The sequence below is a fragment of the Megascapheus bottae genome, chromosome 15 (assembly GCF_031878675.1).
Source record: "Megascapheus bottae isolate mThoBot1 chromosome 15, mThoBot2.hap1, whole genome shotgun sequence".
NCBI lineage: Eukaryota > Metazoa > Chordata > Mammalia > Rodentia > Geomyidae > Megascapheus > Megascapheus bottae.
In genome coordinates this window covers 33505575-33519002 of record NC_143523.1, presented here as the reverse complement: position 1 = coordinate 33519002, position 13428 = coordinate 33505575, and the positions used below count along the sequence as shown (strand labels likewise).

At 36.5% G+C, this 13428-nt stretch overlaps 1 protein-coding gene and 1 pseudogene across 1 annotated transcript in view; both read left to right on the top strand.

Moving 5' to 3' along the window:
• Pcdh15 (protocadherin related 15) overlaps positions 1 to 13428 on the top strand; it is a 514067-nt gene that overhangs the window by 477926 nt on the left and 22713 nt on the right. The window contains exon 31 of the mRNA XM_090346943.1: positions 9095 to 9271. Coding sequence (XP_090203069.1) covers positions 9095 to 9271 — 177 coding nt within the window. The remainder of the gene's footprint in view (positions 1 to 9094; positions 9272 to 13428) is intronic.
• LOC150054150 (ATP-binding cassette sub-family F member 1 pseudogene) lies at positions 5730 to 7093 on the top strand (annotated as a pseudogene).

The window sequence follows — 13428 nt, the reverse complement described above, 5'->3', positions numbered from 1 at the left end:
CTGGGCTTGAGCTCAGGGCCTGAGCACTGTCCTTGGACTTTCTCAAGGCTAGAGCTCTACAACTTGAGCCTGAGCACCACTTCTGGCTTTTTCTTTTCCATGTATGCGGTACCGAGGAATCGAACCCGGGTCTCTATGCATGCTAGGCAAGCACTCTACCACTAGGCCAAACTCCCGGCCCCTCTATTGTTCTTTATATAAGCAAGAGATAAATACAATTCAGTTGTATCCAAAGCTGTAATGATTTGGATCTAAAATTCTCCCAAGGCTCCTATTGTTGAGGTTTACTTTTTTTCATATATTTTTTATTATAATTAATAGAAGGGTTACTGTATATTCACTAGATAGAAGGTGCATTACTTCATATACATTGATACCCTTTCTCTTGTCTTGGTCCCCATTTCACTCCTCCCACCTCCACCCCTCAACATAGGAGCCTTGGGAGGTTTTCAAATTGTCTTATTTCTCGTCTTAATGTCCGTAATGGTCCATAATTATGAAAACCATAAAGTATTAGGATTCCATTATAAATGGACACAGTTCTTAATGCATAAAGTTGAAACTATACAGCTCCTTTTTGGAAATATTGAAAAGGTAACAAACCACTTACTATTTCCTATTACATACAAGTCATAAAGGAAAAAGTTAAACATATTGGCACTGCTTTTCTATGTTTTCTCTGTGGAGGTTTCAAATATATATATATCATTTTACGTGATCTGAAGTTCTTCCCTTTCCACATATAATCTAGTTCTAGTTTTTCACACTCTGAATGAATGATACAATATCCTGTTACATCATCTAGATGCACATTATATAGAATGGTTTATTACTTTTAAACATCAACACCAGTATTGTTCTACAGCAGGGGTCATTTTACTTGGGAGGTTATGCTGCTCAGGAATGTCCCATCATTTATTCTCTGAATCATATTTATGATTTATATCTTCTTCACACTTATTCACAGTTTACCTTATCCTATGCTGTTGTTTTTTTTAATGTGAGAAATGAATCCAACCAAATGTTTCCATTTAGAAATTTCTATTTTTATCAGCAATGCCATAAATAGTATTTTAGATCCTTTTGTCTCATGTGTATTCAAGGCTAAATTTAATTCTTTTTAATATTCTTCCTAAATCCAAAGAAAATATGTGCCATTCTCCATGACTCATACAGTAAAATAAGACAAAAGACAATTAAAAATGAATTGGAGAGATAAACATAAAAGATAGAAACTAAAGAAAAGGTTACTAAAGAGGTGAAAACAACTTATTGAGATTCTGCCAAGCCTCCGGAGACCGAAGAAAGAAGGAAAAATAATCTTGGCTTTCACCTTTTGTAGAGCCAAAGTTATAGAAGTAAAATAATAAGCACACACTGAATCTGAGAAAGTTCACAAAGCCAAACCAAACTACTTCTAGTTAGAACAGTAGAACTGTTAATGAATCTAATTCTAACTTAGGAGGGCATATTTTTATCTGTGGGATATCATAGAAAGGTCACTTTCCAGTATCATGGAACAAGATGTTGAGAGCAAATGCAGTTCAACTTAGGGGCTAGATCAGGTTAAGTGCCTGTAGGTTTAGGTGCATGGAATTAAAGTGCTAAGAATCAGGAGAGCCTATATTGAATATATTTGTGCCCATTAACAATGCCTACTGATTTCTAAGAGAGGATTTTGAAATAAAATATTAGCAAGTACGTGGGATAGAGTGACTAATTTTGCTATTAGTACATAAGCCATTTATTTTGCCAAAAGACCAAGGTTTACAATCATGAAATTTGTAAAGCTTCTGTATGCATCTTAATAAGTAGTGAAAATGTATGGTATTCTTTCTACTTATTAAGTTTTGTATAATTATAATTTTGTTCAACAGTATTCACATACTCAGAATTAAGTAACTTCTCACATTGTACAAAGGAGTAAGCTAAAGCTTTCAAACTCAGGGTAATTTCTAGAAAGAGAGAGATAGATAGGAGGGTAGATTAACTCAAATCAATACCTAGGGGCCAGCTGGAGACTAAACAGCAATTCAGTCTGCTTTTCTGCAAACCTAAACTGTCCTTGGGGGTAAGCTGACCGTGCAAAGGTGAGATGTGTGTGTGTGTGTGTGTGTGTGTGTGTGTGTGTGTGTGTGTATGTGTGTGTGTGTGTGTGTGTATGTGTGTGTGTGTGTGTCTGTGAAATGGTAAGTTTATTTTCGCTTATTTCTACTGACAAACAGGTAATTGAGAAGAAGGCTCCTGTAATAACAAAGTAAAACTTAAAAAATTAAATCAACCCAGAGATATTACCACTCTAAAATATTCCAGTAGGACACTTGTTCTTTGATTACATCTTTGATTTTTAACATAAAATTCTTGGCTGAACTCAATCAAAAATGTCTATGGGGACAGAAATGTGACCTGGTGGTAGAGTGCTTACCTAGAATGCCCAAAGCCCTGGATTCAATTCCTCTGTACCATATACATAGAAAAAGCCAGAAGTGGTTCTTTGGCTTAAGAGGTAGAGTGGTAGCCTCGAAAAAGGCCAAGGACAGTGCCCAGGCCCTGAGTTCGAACCCCAGAACTGGCAAAAATAAAATGTATATGTAGGTAACTGAATAAAATGATGTAAATTTCAATTTCATTGGCTCTACTAAAAATTAACTTGGCTCTAGAAGAAAAAAATAAGTAAATTGAGTCAATTGTTTTTTTTTTTATGCTGAGATTGTGATTTTGCTTCAATACTACCTTCATGGAAAAAGATAGTTAAATCTGATTTTCAATATTTACTTCAATGTTTATTCTTTTACATATCCTGAATAGTTAATGATTTTAAATGATGGTGAAATTACTAACCCACAATTAATTTTAATTTTTATTTAATGATTATAATTATTTCATTGGTACATCATTTATTTCTTAGAAGATAAAGCACAACCCTTTTTCCTGAGCATGTTTGTCACCATCTGATATTATCTTGCACTATCTCTATTGCATTTTATTTTATAAGCAAATATTATCTGTATATTGAGCATTCCATTTCATACATAGGCTTTGTTGAATATCATAAGTAAATTATAAAGTCTATGATGGTGTTGTTTTAAAAAATAATAGAGAGGGAAATATAAACTGGATAATGACTTTTCTTCATGCTTAGGAGAGACTGACATAGAAATAAAGGTTGCTGCACAAGAAACATAGCAGCCCTAGGTCTTTACAATCTGCCTCCCCTGTAGGCACTCAGCTCCCCACTGCAGCTATAAAACAAACTTCTCCCTACATAGAGCTCAATTCATTAAAGCTACGCTATCTGTTGTTCAATGTAACCATCTTCATTCTCAGAACGCTTTAGATTATATGGTCTAAGGATTAATGTTCTTTTCTCTCACTTACATGAATGTTTATTCTTTTAGTAGGTAAATTTTACTGAATTAATTAAGACTTGGTGTTTAGAGTAATTTGAGTTCACAGCAAATGGAAATGGAAAGTACAGCCATACCCTGTCTCCCAGTGTCACATTTACATATTTAATCAAGCATGGCTCATAAATAATCTAGAAGCAATTTAAAGTATATAGCATGTGACTCAAGTATTCTTGAGTGAAAAGCTTGGAGACTAGCCTATACCCTGAGTTCAAGCTCCTGGACAAACACACATACCAAAAGTAATTTATTTCCAACTTACATGTCTAAATTGCTTTCTGTTCTGTAAGCTTAGTGCGTGTCTTTGCTTTTGTACAAAATAACATTTTTAATTCATTTTCCGATTATATAAACCAATTAAAATATTAGGTATTAAGAAAGTATATAGAAGGATATGAACAGATCACAGCCAAACACTACATTATTTTTGTAAAGAATTTAATATTAACAAAGTTTGGTATTCACAAGAGTCATGGGAGCAATACCCTGGGCAAATTTTAGTTAGAACCACACAATATGTAGTATCTTTCACTTTTCTTTGTTCAGTAATAATTGGTAAGAAAATCTTCCATTTTTTTTCTTCAGTCATGGGATTTGAACTCAGGGCAGGGCCCTATCCCTGAGCTCTTTTGCTCAAGGCTAGAACTCCCTCTTTCAGCAAGAAATCCACTGCCTGTTTTCTGGTGTGTAAATTGGAGATAAGAGTCTCATAGATCTTTCTGCCCTAGCTGTCTTGAAAGCATGATCCTCAGATCTCATCCACCAGCACGTAGCAATCATTTCTTTCTTACACTGAATAATAATCCACTGAATGGATGTACCATAATTATATATTCATCTGTTGAAGAAAACATGGTTGCTTGTAAGTTTCGGTAGATCTGATCCAAACAAAAAAATAAATTAATGAACTGATCTATCTATACTATACCTTTTTATAGCAGTGATTATCAATTTAAACAAATGCAATTCTTACCAATAGCAGTGAACACACAAAAGATAGATTTGATGAGGGACTGGCATACTTATGCATGTTGCTGCCCTGAAATAATTAGGAAAATGTTTAGTGTGTAGTGTTTTGTTATTGCTGAGTACCAAATGAAAACATTTGTGCTTTCCAGCAACCAAGGAGAATATGTATTCGAGATCAATGATAGCTGTCCATATCAATAAGACAGTGGAAACTTTTTTTTTGGGGGGGGGTGAAAAATCATTAACAGGGAGAATTCAAGAAGCCTGAGAAGTAACTGTAAGAGCAGTTTTATACACAAAGTCTAGCAACTTGCATAGATAAACTACAGCTACTTTATCCACTTGACTTTGATTGTATAGAACCAAATTTGAATACATGAATGCTCTCGTTTGTGTAATTTGAAGTTTTTTTTTTGTGGCATGGGGCAACTAGAGGGAAAGACTACTGCTTACAAATCTCCCAGGGTAGGATTATTTTTATCAAACAAGGATTGATGTGTCTTAAATGAGAGAGTGATTGCCTACCAAGTGTGAGGCCCTGGTGTTATCATTAATTATTTTTCCAACTAAAAATCAGGATGCTTTCAGGGAAAGAACCTAGGTGTCAATCAGATGAAAAGGACAACAAATCATCTTTCTTTCTGTGGCTGTGATGAGAATTAAGTTCAATACCTGTACAAAGCCCTAATTGTCTGTTTTATATCCATGGAAACAAGTGATTGAAGTAGCATTTGTCTTCCCTTTCCCAATGACTAGGAGTGCACTGGATAGCATTTCATTACTAAAAAGGGGCGGAAAAAACTGCAATTGTTTAGGGCTTGTTATTGCCATTTTTGTGACAAAAAAGGTTTGAAACATTGTTATTATACAGTTCACGCAAGAAGTTTCCAGTGATAATTTATTCGTGCTGACCAGAATTTATATATATATATATATATACAATATATGTATTGTAGACTAGGTGGTTTCTTCAATAGAGACATAGTTTCTTGCCTTTGCAGAGACCTGTAGAGATACAAGTCAGGGTGGCAGCAGGATAGGTGCCTGTCAAAGGCTCTTCACTGTTAAAGATAGACAACTATTCTCATATGGTGTTCTTTGTACTTCCGAAGAGATGGGAAGAAAGCTCTTTGTTTAACTCTTCATACAAGACCATCTGGTCAGAGCTCTGTCCTTACCATGGTATTCAACCTTCTATGTTAGGACAAACTTTTCTAAAATCATTTACACTCCCTTCCCAGTATGGGAATTTGGGGAGGCACAGTGAGGATAGGAGAAAGAATGATACAAATACCTTTTTTTCTTCACATATAGTTCAATTTAGAAAACCCCTCTTGCATTTTACATGAATTCATGGGAATTAAGTGGGAACATGGATATATCATTTCTTTCGCAGTCTGCCTGGATCATGCCTTTTACATTGTAGCATGTTATAGGCTGGTGAGACCCAATGGCAAAGGCAATACCACATTCTCCAAGCACATTGCCTATCAGGCTATGATCATGTTTCCCAACAATGAATGTTCCTGTGCGAACTGGAGATGGTAGCAGATGAAACACCAGCAGTACAGGCTGTTTTATGAGCTGGCCACCAAGCGATTGAAGCTGTTGGAGGAGGAGCGATGGCTTCAGGGACAGTTGCAGCAGGAAGATGACAGGGTAGCTGAAAAGATCGAGAGGATATATGAAGAGCTGTGGATCAGCACAGCGGATCCTGGCTGGTCTGGGCTTCGATCCTGAGTTGCAGAACCCGTCCACACCCTGGTTCCCAGGACTGGTGCACGCGTGTCTCCTTGGCCAGGGCATTGTTTAGGAGCCCACGCTGCTGATGGTTGATGAACCCACTAATAGCCTCGATTTCAACGCTGTCACCTGGTCAGTAACTACTTTCAGGGCTGGGGGATGCCAGTACTGAGCATCTCCTATGACCAGGACTTCCTCGATAACGTCTGGACACATAGCATTGAATTGGGGGGAAGTAGAAATGCTGGCAGAAAAACCAGGACGCGGAGTACCAAGAGGCCCCTGAGCTTCTAAAGCACCCCGAAGAATACATAGTCGTGCTTCATCTTTCCAGACCCACCAGCACTGGGCCTTCTGGAGCAGTTTTCTAGGAGGGACACAAACCATTCTTTAAGACTCAAGGTCCTGATGGCGTGGGAAACAGCACACTGGTTCTGCTGCTGCCTGGGAAGCTCACAGCCACCCACAGAGAAATGAGAAGGAAATGAGAAGGAACCACCAGATGAAAATTGGCTTCTTCAACCAGCAGTATGCAGAGCAACTGCACGTGGAGGAGACACACACTGGGTACCTGAAGCGGAGCTTCAACCTGCCTTACCAGGGCACTTGCAAGTGCCTGGGCCACTTTGGCCTTGAGAGCAATGCCCATATCATCCAGATATACAAACTGTGGGCAAAACGCCCAGGTTGTGTATGCAGGGCTGGCCTGTGGGGAGCATGATGTCCTCATCTTGGATGAGCCAACCAGTAAGTTGGACATACAGTCTATGGATGCTCTGGGCGAGGCCATGAACGAGTACAAAGGTGTTGTGATTGTCGTCAGCCATGATGCTCGACTCATCACAGAAACCAACTTCCAGCTGTGGGTGGTGGAGAAGCAGAGTGTTAGCCAAATCAATGGTGACTTACACCTCTACAAGTGCAAGATATTGGAGGCTCTGGGTAAAGTCATGGTCAACCGATCACCAGAATGAGCTTTGGCTCCTGAAAATGTCCTGAGAGACAAATGAGAATGGCCCACAAGTGATCTGCTGTCACCCTTTCTCCACAGGAGGTCTGCCTCTGGTCCGCAGCTGACTGACCCCACCACCAGCTCAGGCAGGCGCTGCCAACGCCGAGTGTAGCCTTGATGTGACTAGGATATGACTTGCATTTATTTTTGCCCTCTGAAAGACCAGGATGATCCTCTTTGATGCAGATAGTTCCAGCTGTCTCATCCTTAACCTCCTTCTATAGGAGCAGAGGTCACATTAGCTTCATTGTTTAGGGGTTTGCTCTAGCCAAGCTTACTTGCCTCTGGTCTACTCTAACATTTTAGGCCTGTCTCTGGGTCTTTGTGGGGTGCTGTTCTTTTAGTGCTGTTAGTTTAGTGCTGACTTACTGATGCAAGTAATTACTGCAACTCAGTGGCACTTATCTGAGGCCTGTGGTCTCTGCTAGCGCAAGATCAGATGCCAGTGTCCTCTTGTCTGGTTGGAGACTTGCGGGCAGGAAAGTAAAGCTCCTGAACACCAATCTCCTTTTACAAGAGGAAGTCATAAAAAACAAATTAAAAAAAAAAAAGAAAAGAAAAGGAAAACTATGTGTGGAGGTGGGGAGGGGCAGGAGAAAGAAGGTCAGACAGTAGATTACAGAATGTTTTGAAGAGAGGTTGCATAAAGGAGGATGGGATGGAGAAAGAATGTGAAGGACTGGGTCTATGGGATTCCAAAGAAGGAAATAAGTCAGTCTAAGTCTCCGATCAAATCTCCTAGGCTGGCTATACAAATAAAAGATAAGAACCTGGGTTCTAGTTGATGAATGGGGACTAATTTACTTACAAAACAATATACCTCTAACAATATAGGAATAAAAAATATAATAATAAAATGGATAAGAATCTGTGTTTGCTATTCTTATCTATAAAACAAAGGGTAGCTAAAAGGCTTATCTAAGTCACAAAGGAAGGCATGGTCCAAGAAAGTAGTTAAAATTTTAGTAACAAGCTGTGTGTCAGTGAAACCTTCAGGAGGCTGAGAACTGTGGATTGAACAGTTTGAAGTCAGTCCAGGAAAGTTCATGATGTTTTTATTTCAAATAAACTTTCAGAAAATCTGGAAGGGGAGCCCCTTACAATGCTCGAGCCAAAGAAACCCTGGGACAGATCCCAAGCTCTGAGTACAAGCTCCAGGGTTAACATTCACATGAGTATGCGCGCTCGTGACACACACACACACACACACACACACACACACACGTATAGTGTAAATATAAATAATGTTAATCATTAACTTGAGAAAATGAAAGAAAGAATTTCCAGAAAACTACCTCTTAGTTATTTTCTGAAAAAATTACCTTAGTTAACATTTCCCCCCATCTTTTCTATTGGATACAACTAATTCTAAGAAGGAACATCTTTTAGTTGCCTTTATTTTCTACCTGAAGAGTTTTTAAACTTCAAATACAATGTTTCATTTTTCATCTTTTAAACTAATAATTCCAAAATGTGTCTACATTCACTCATTGCTCTGAAGTTCAAGGGCTCATTATTGCTTTAACAAGACAAGGACCTTGCAACTACAGTGAGGTGCCAGGGTTACAGATTCTGCCCAGTGGTTATGATACCAACAATGAGCAGTCAAATGTCCCCAGTCCCCAAGGACTCTTGTCAGACTATTTTCTTTTATACAAGGTATTTGACACCGACCAAGTGCTAGGAAAAAAACGAAGCACTATCATAAATTCAAAGTGTCTAGACTTAAAGAACTGGTTGATGATCCCTTACACCTCCATATTTACCTTACAACCTCATAGAGAGTTAAATATTGACATCAATATAGAGAATTTTTTGGAGGATGGTCCCTATTTAATAAACATTTATGAAGACCAGATTGACATAATTTCTCATTTATTAAATGGCATTTCAGGTAGGAGGAGATATTATTTTACTTCCAGACAGCCCAGCAAGTCATGTTTGTATTGTGTTTGCTGCATAGGATTCTGGATCGCTATGTCCAGGATCAAATTCCTGGTGCCAAGGTTGTGGTGGAGTCCATTGGTGCACGCCGCCATGGAGATGCCTTTTCTCTGGAGGATTATAGCAAATGTGACTTGACCGTCTATGCAATTGACCCCCAGACCAACAGAGCCATAGACCGAAATGAGCTTTTCAAGTAAGTCCTTATTACTGTGTTGTAGTTTTTAAATCGTATTTTGTCATCTTTTTAAGGAGTTTTGCCAAGGAGTTGGCATGCATTAAATATGTTACAAGTACCATGCATTTTGACTGATATCACCTCTTCCATCCTTCCTTTCCAAATTCAACTCTTTCACCTCAATTTTCCTAGTTTCACAGGGGACCAATTGAGTACTTCTTCTTGCCTATAATAGCTGTAGGGTTAAAAAGCACCTACAGGTAATTCTAATTTAAAGTTATGCTGTATTAATATAGGAAATTAAAAACTCACAAAATATTATTGAAAGCACATAAAGAGAAAGGGATGAAGAGAGAGAGAGAAAGAGAGAAGGAAAGAAAGAAAGAAAGAAAGAAAGAAAGAAAGAAAGAAAGAAAGAAAGATAAAGAATTAAAGAAAAATGTGAGCCTCAACTACAAAAATTGGAGTCAGTCATGAGGTCTTAATACCATCTGCTCAGACCCAACCATCTGCTAGTTCGTATTCAGGAAGTCTGTTCCTACCCAGAGCAGAAGGCTCATTATTTTTAGGAGTCAGACACAGCTCCTCGGGTTCATCTCCTGGTCACTCTCTTGCCCTGGATATATTTGAGAGGAAAATATGGATTCAAACAAGAGTAGTTTTCTGAATCACTGTCAACATGCAAGCAGTTGTAAGAAAAAAACACAGCTTTCTGGCAGATTTATGAAGTAGCAAAAGTTAGACTCAGATTTTCCCCTTTGCTCTTTCTCATAACCTTTGTGATATTTGATCCTGGTGTAAACCTGAATCTTTACATTATATTTTTAAATAATACAAAACTTAATAAAATTCTGCTAAAAGCATGAAGATTCCTCATGATATTATGAAGAAATGGAGAGATGTGGGAAAGATCTAAGTGAAGTTAAGTCAGGCCCATAGAGACAAAAGATATATGTTTTCTTTTGTATTTGGAAGCTAGAACTAATACATAAGTGAAAAAGTAAACATCAACAGTATTGTATCCAAGTGTGTTCAAAAATGAATGTGAAGTATGGTATGTTCAGGGAAAAATTCAAGCAAGGTAACAATAATTTCAAACTATTTGAATTAAAAAACTTCATTTTTCCTAAGGGGGAAAATTACAGTCCAACAAAACGAATCCTATAGAAGAACTTGAAAGGTGGCAGGAAGATTAATGTAGAGGATTTAGAGGAATGAAGAGGAAAATAATACATTCATCATATTCAGTTCATATCTTACAAAACTAGGAAAATTGGGAGGACTTGTTTGGAGGGATGGGGGAATGATGAGGGCTGATAGGGTAAGTTTCATTATGTTTCTGAACTGACTTGCTAAATGGTAAATTTTATGCATAACTGCTAAAAGATAAAATATAATTGTGAATAAAGAAAATATGGAAAAATCAAATAAAAAGAAACTGCTGACAAAGATACAGCATTTTTTCCATTAGATGCTATGATTATTTCTAACAAGGATTAATTATTTTCAGAAACTGTGTCACTGGATTCTATTTTCCTCTGGTGACACCTAGTGTCAACTAGGATTTTAGAATGAAAGGCTGTATATTATTTATGTTTTTTTTTAATTTATTACTTTTGTCAATTATAGACCTTGAACTCAGGGTCTTGGGTGCTGTCAGAGAGTTCTTTTTCTTAAGGCTAGTGCTCTATCACTTTGAGCCCCAACTCCACTTTGGACTGTGAGTTTCATGGTGACCTTTCTGCCCTGATTGGCTTCTAACTGTAGTCCTCAAATCTCAGCCTCCTGAATAGGTGATACTGATCAAGATAAATTTTATTCATAAATTGCTTTATTAACTGGCAACTTTTTGATGCAACTACTTAAAGGTAATAAAATAAAAATACTGAATAAATTTTATGAAATAAATTAAAGCATTTTCTGGTCTTATTTTAGCAGCAATGAAATAGAAGCTTAATATGAATGCAGCTTTAGAACAGCCACAGTGACTATGTATATATTATTTGTATTGGAGGGCGGTGGGGTAGATATGAATTATTAATGTCTTGCCTTGGGGTTTCATCTTAAACTCTTGAAATACTCTATGGAAAATTCTGTGCTCATTTAACCTTTGAATTGTTTCTTCTGATAGTTCATAATGAAATATACTATATGTCTACAATTATGTATATGAAAAGCATCTATTCTATAGTAACAGCATTTATGAAAATATACTTTTTAACACTCACCAGATATAGCAGAACATTCAGTTTATTACCTAATACCCAGACTATTGGAAGCAGACTTTCAATTTCCCCTTATCCTAGAATCTTAGCATCTGAGGATTTTACCTTTCTCATGGTAGATTAGAAACCAAAAATAATATTGCACTAATATGTTCACAATGATTTTTAAATTTGATTTAAATTTTAGAAAAGTTCTAAGGATTGGGAGAATCTGTAGGACTTTTAATGATATGCAAATATTGCACATATTTTATTTTGCATGTTTATTGATGTTTAATTTTTCTAATTTTACATAGTTTGTGCACAAACTATAACTTATTTTTATCTTGCTTTTATTCCCTTAAAACTATCTTATGAGATCCCGAGTTGCTATCTGCTCTTTTCTGATTTTGCTACTATTGTTCTTTCTTTGGTATTCTCACATGTTCTTTCTGCACATATTAAAATCTTACAGTGAAAGATAATTGCATCTTTTAAGGTGTTTAATTTCACGATTCTTAATGAGTTCATAGAGTTTCACAATTATCACCATTAATCAAATTCAGAACAATTTTTTATAATTTAAAACGTTATTAAAGGAAAGGGAAACTTGTAAATACTGGTCAGATTCTTATTCCTGATCTAAACCATAGTTACAAGTTCTCTAATTTCTAGTGCTCTATATTCAACAGTTCTGGATAAGCTTTAACTACATTCCTCTTAGGTAATAATTGGTACAGATATATTGTGATTCCCACCACATACAATCTGCTTCATGAATTCAATCCCTATCAAATTATCTATCTCTTCAGAGAGGCAGACAAGCATAACTTGAAATTCCTATGAAACCACGAAAGGCTCAAAAAGACAAAGCCATTTTTGAGTGAAATGAATAAATCTAGAGACAACAGACTTCCACATTTCAGAATAACCTATAAAGCTATAGGTCTTGAAGCAGCATACTTCTGACAATAAAAAAGTAATATAAAGCAATGTAACATAATGCCTAGCCCTCAAAAAACACATCATATTAAAAATAACTGCTTTTTAAAATAAGGGATGGAGCAATCTATTTAGCAAATGTTTATGGGGAAGCTGAGCATCCTCAAAATATTAATACTCATTTTTAAATTAATTTTAACCCTAGGAATCTAATTTTCATAGACCGTGGATACTCTCTTCCAGGTATCACTTGCAAAGCACCTTACTGTTTTTCTTCCTGGTATTTTAGTTTGAATAATTTTGAATAATTTTAATTACCATATTTTCTAGTTCATTAATTCTGTGTGAACCTGTTGGTGAGTTCACTAAAGAAATGCTTCATCTTGATATATATATATATATATATATATATTTAAAGAGAAATTCCTAGTATCTCATTATATTCTTTTCTGCCAATTCCAACACTCTATTGAGTCTCTTCCTTGGTTCAGGAATATTATCTAATTCCCACTAGATTCTGTAATTTATTTATCAAAGTGTTATTAACATTTTTAAATTTTCTCTGACTTCTTCCGTTATATTAATCTCTTAGGAATAGAGATGGGTGAGAACATGAAAAAGTTTGATCTTGATCAACTTCATTGTTGAAATAAACTTCTTCGTTAAATGGCAAGTCCTTTGTATAACCATTTAGAAATATGAAAGAAAAACACCTTAAAGAAGCCAGGTGCAGTTACTCACGCCTGTAATTCTAGCTATTTAGGCGGCTGAAATTGGAGGATCACTGTTCAAAGCCAGCCCAGGCTCTAAAATCCATGAGACACTCATCTTCCAATTAATCACTAGAAAATCAGAAGTGTCACTAGTGCTCAAAAAGTAGAGCAGTAGTCTTGAGCTGAAGAGCTCAGGGACAATGCATAGGCCAAGAATTCAAGTCCCACGACCAACAAAAAAAATTAAAAATACATAAAGATAACAATAAAATGTAATACTTTTTAGTCCTTGTAAAATTGTTTTCACATCTGTTCA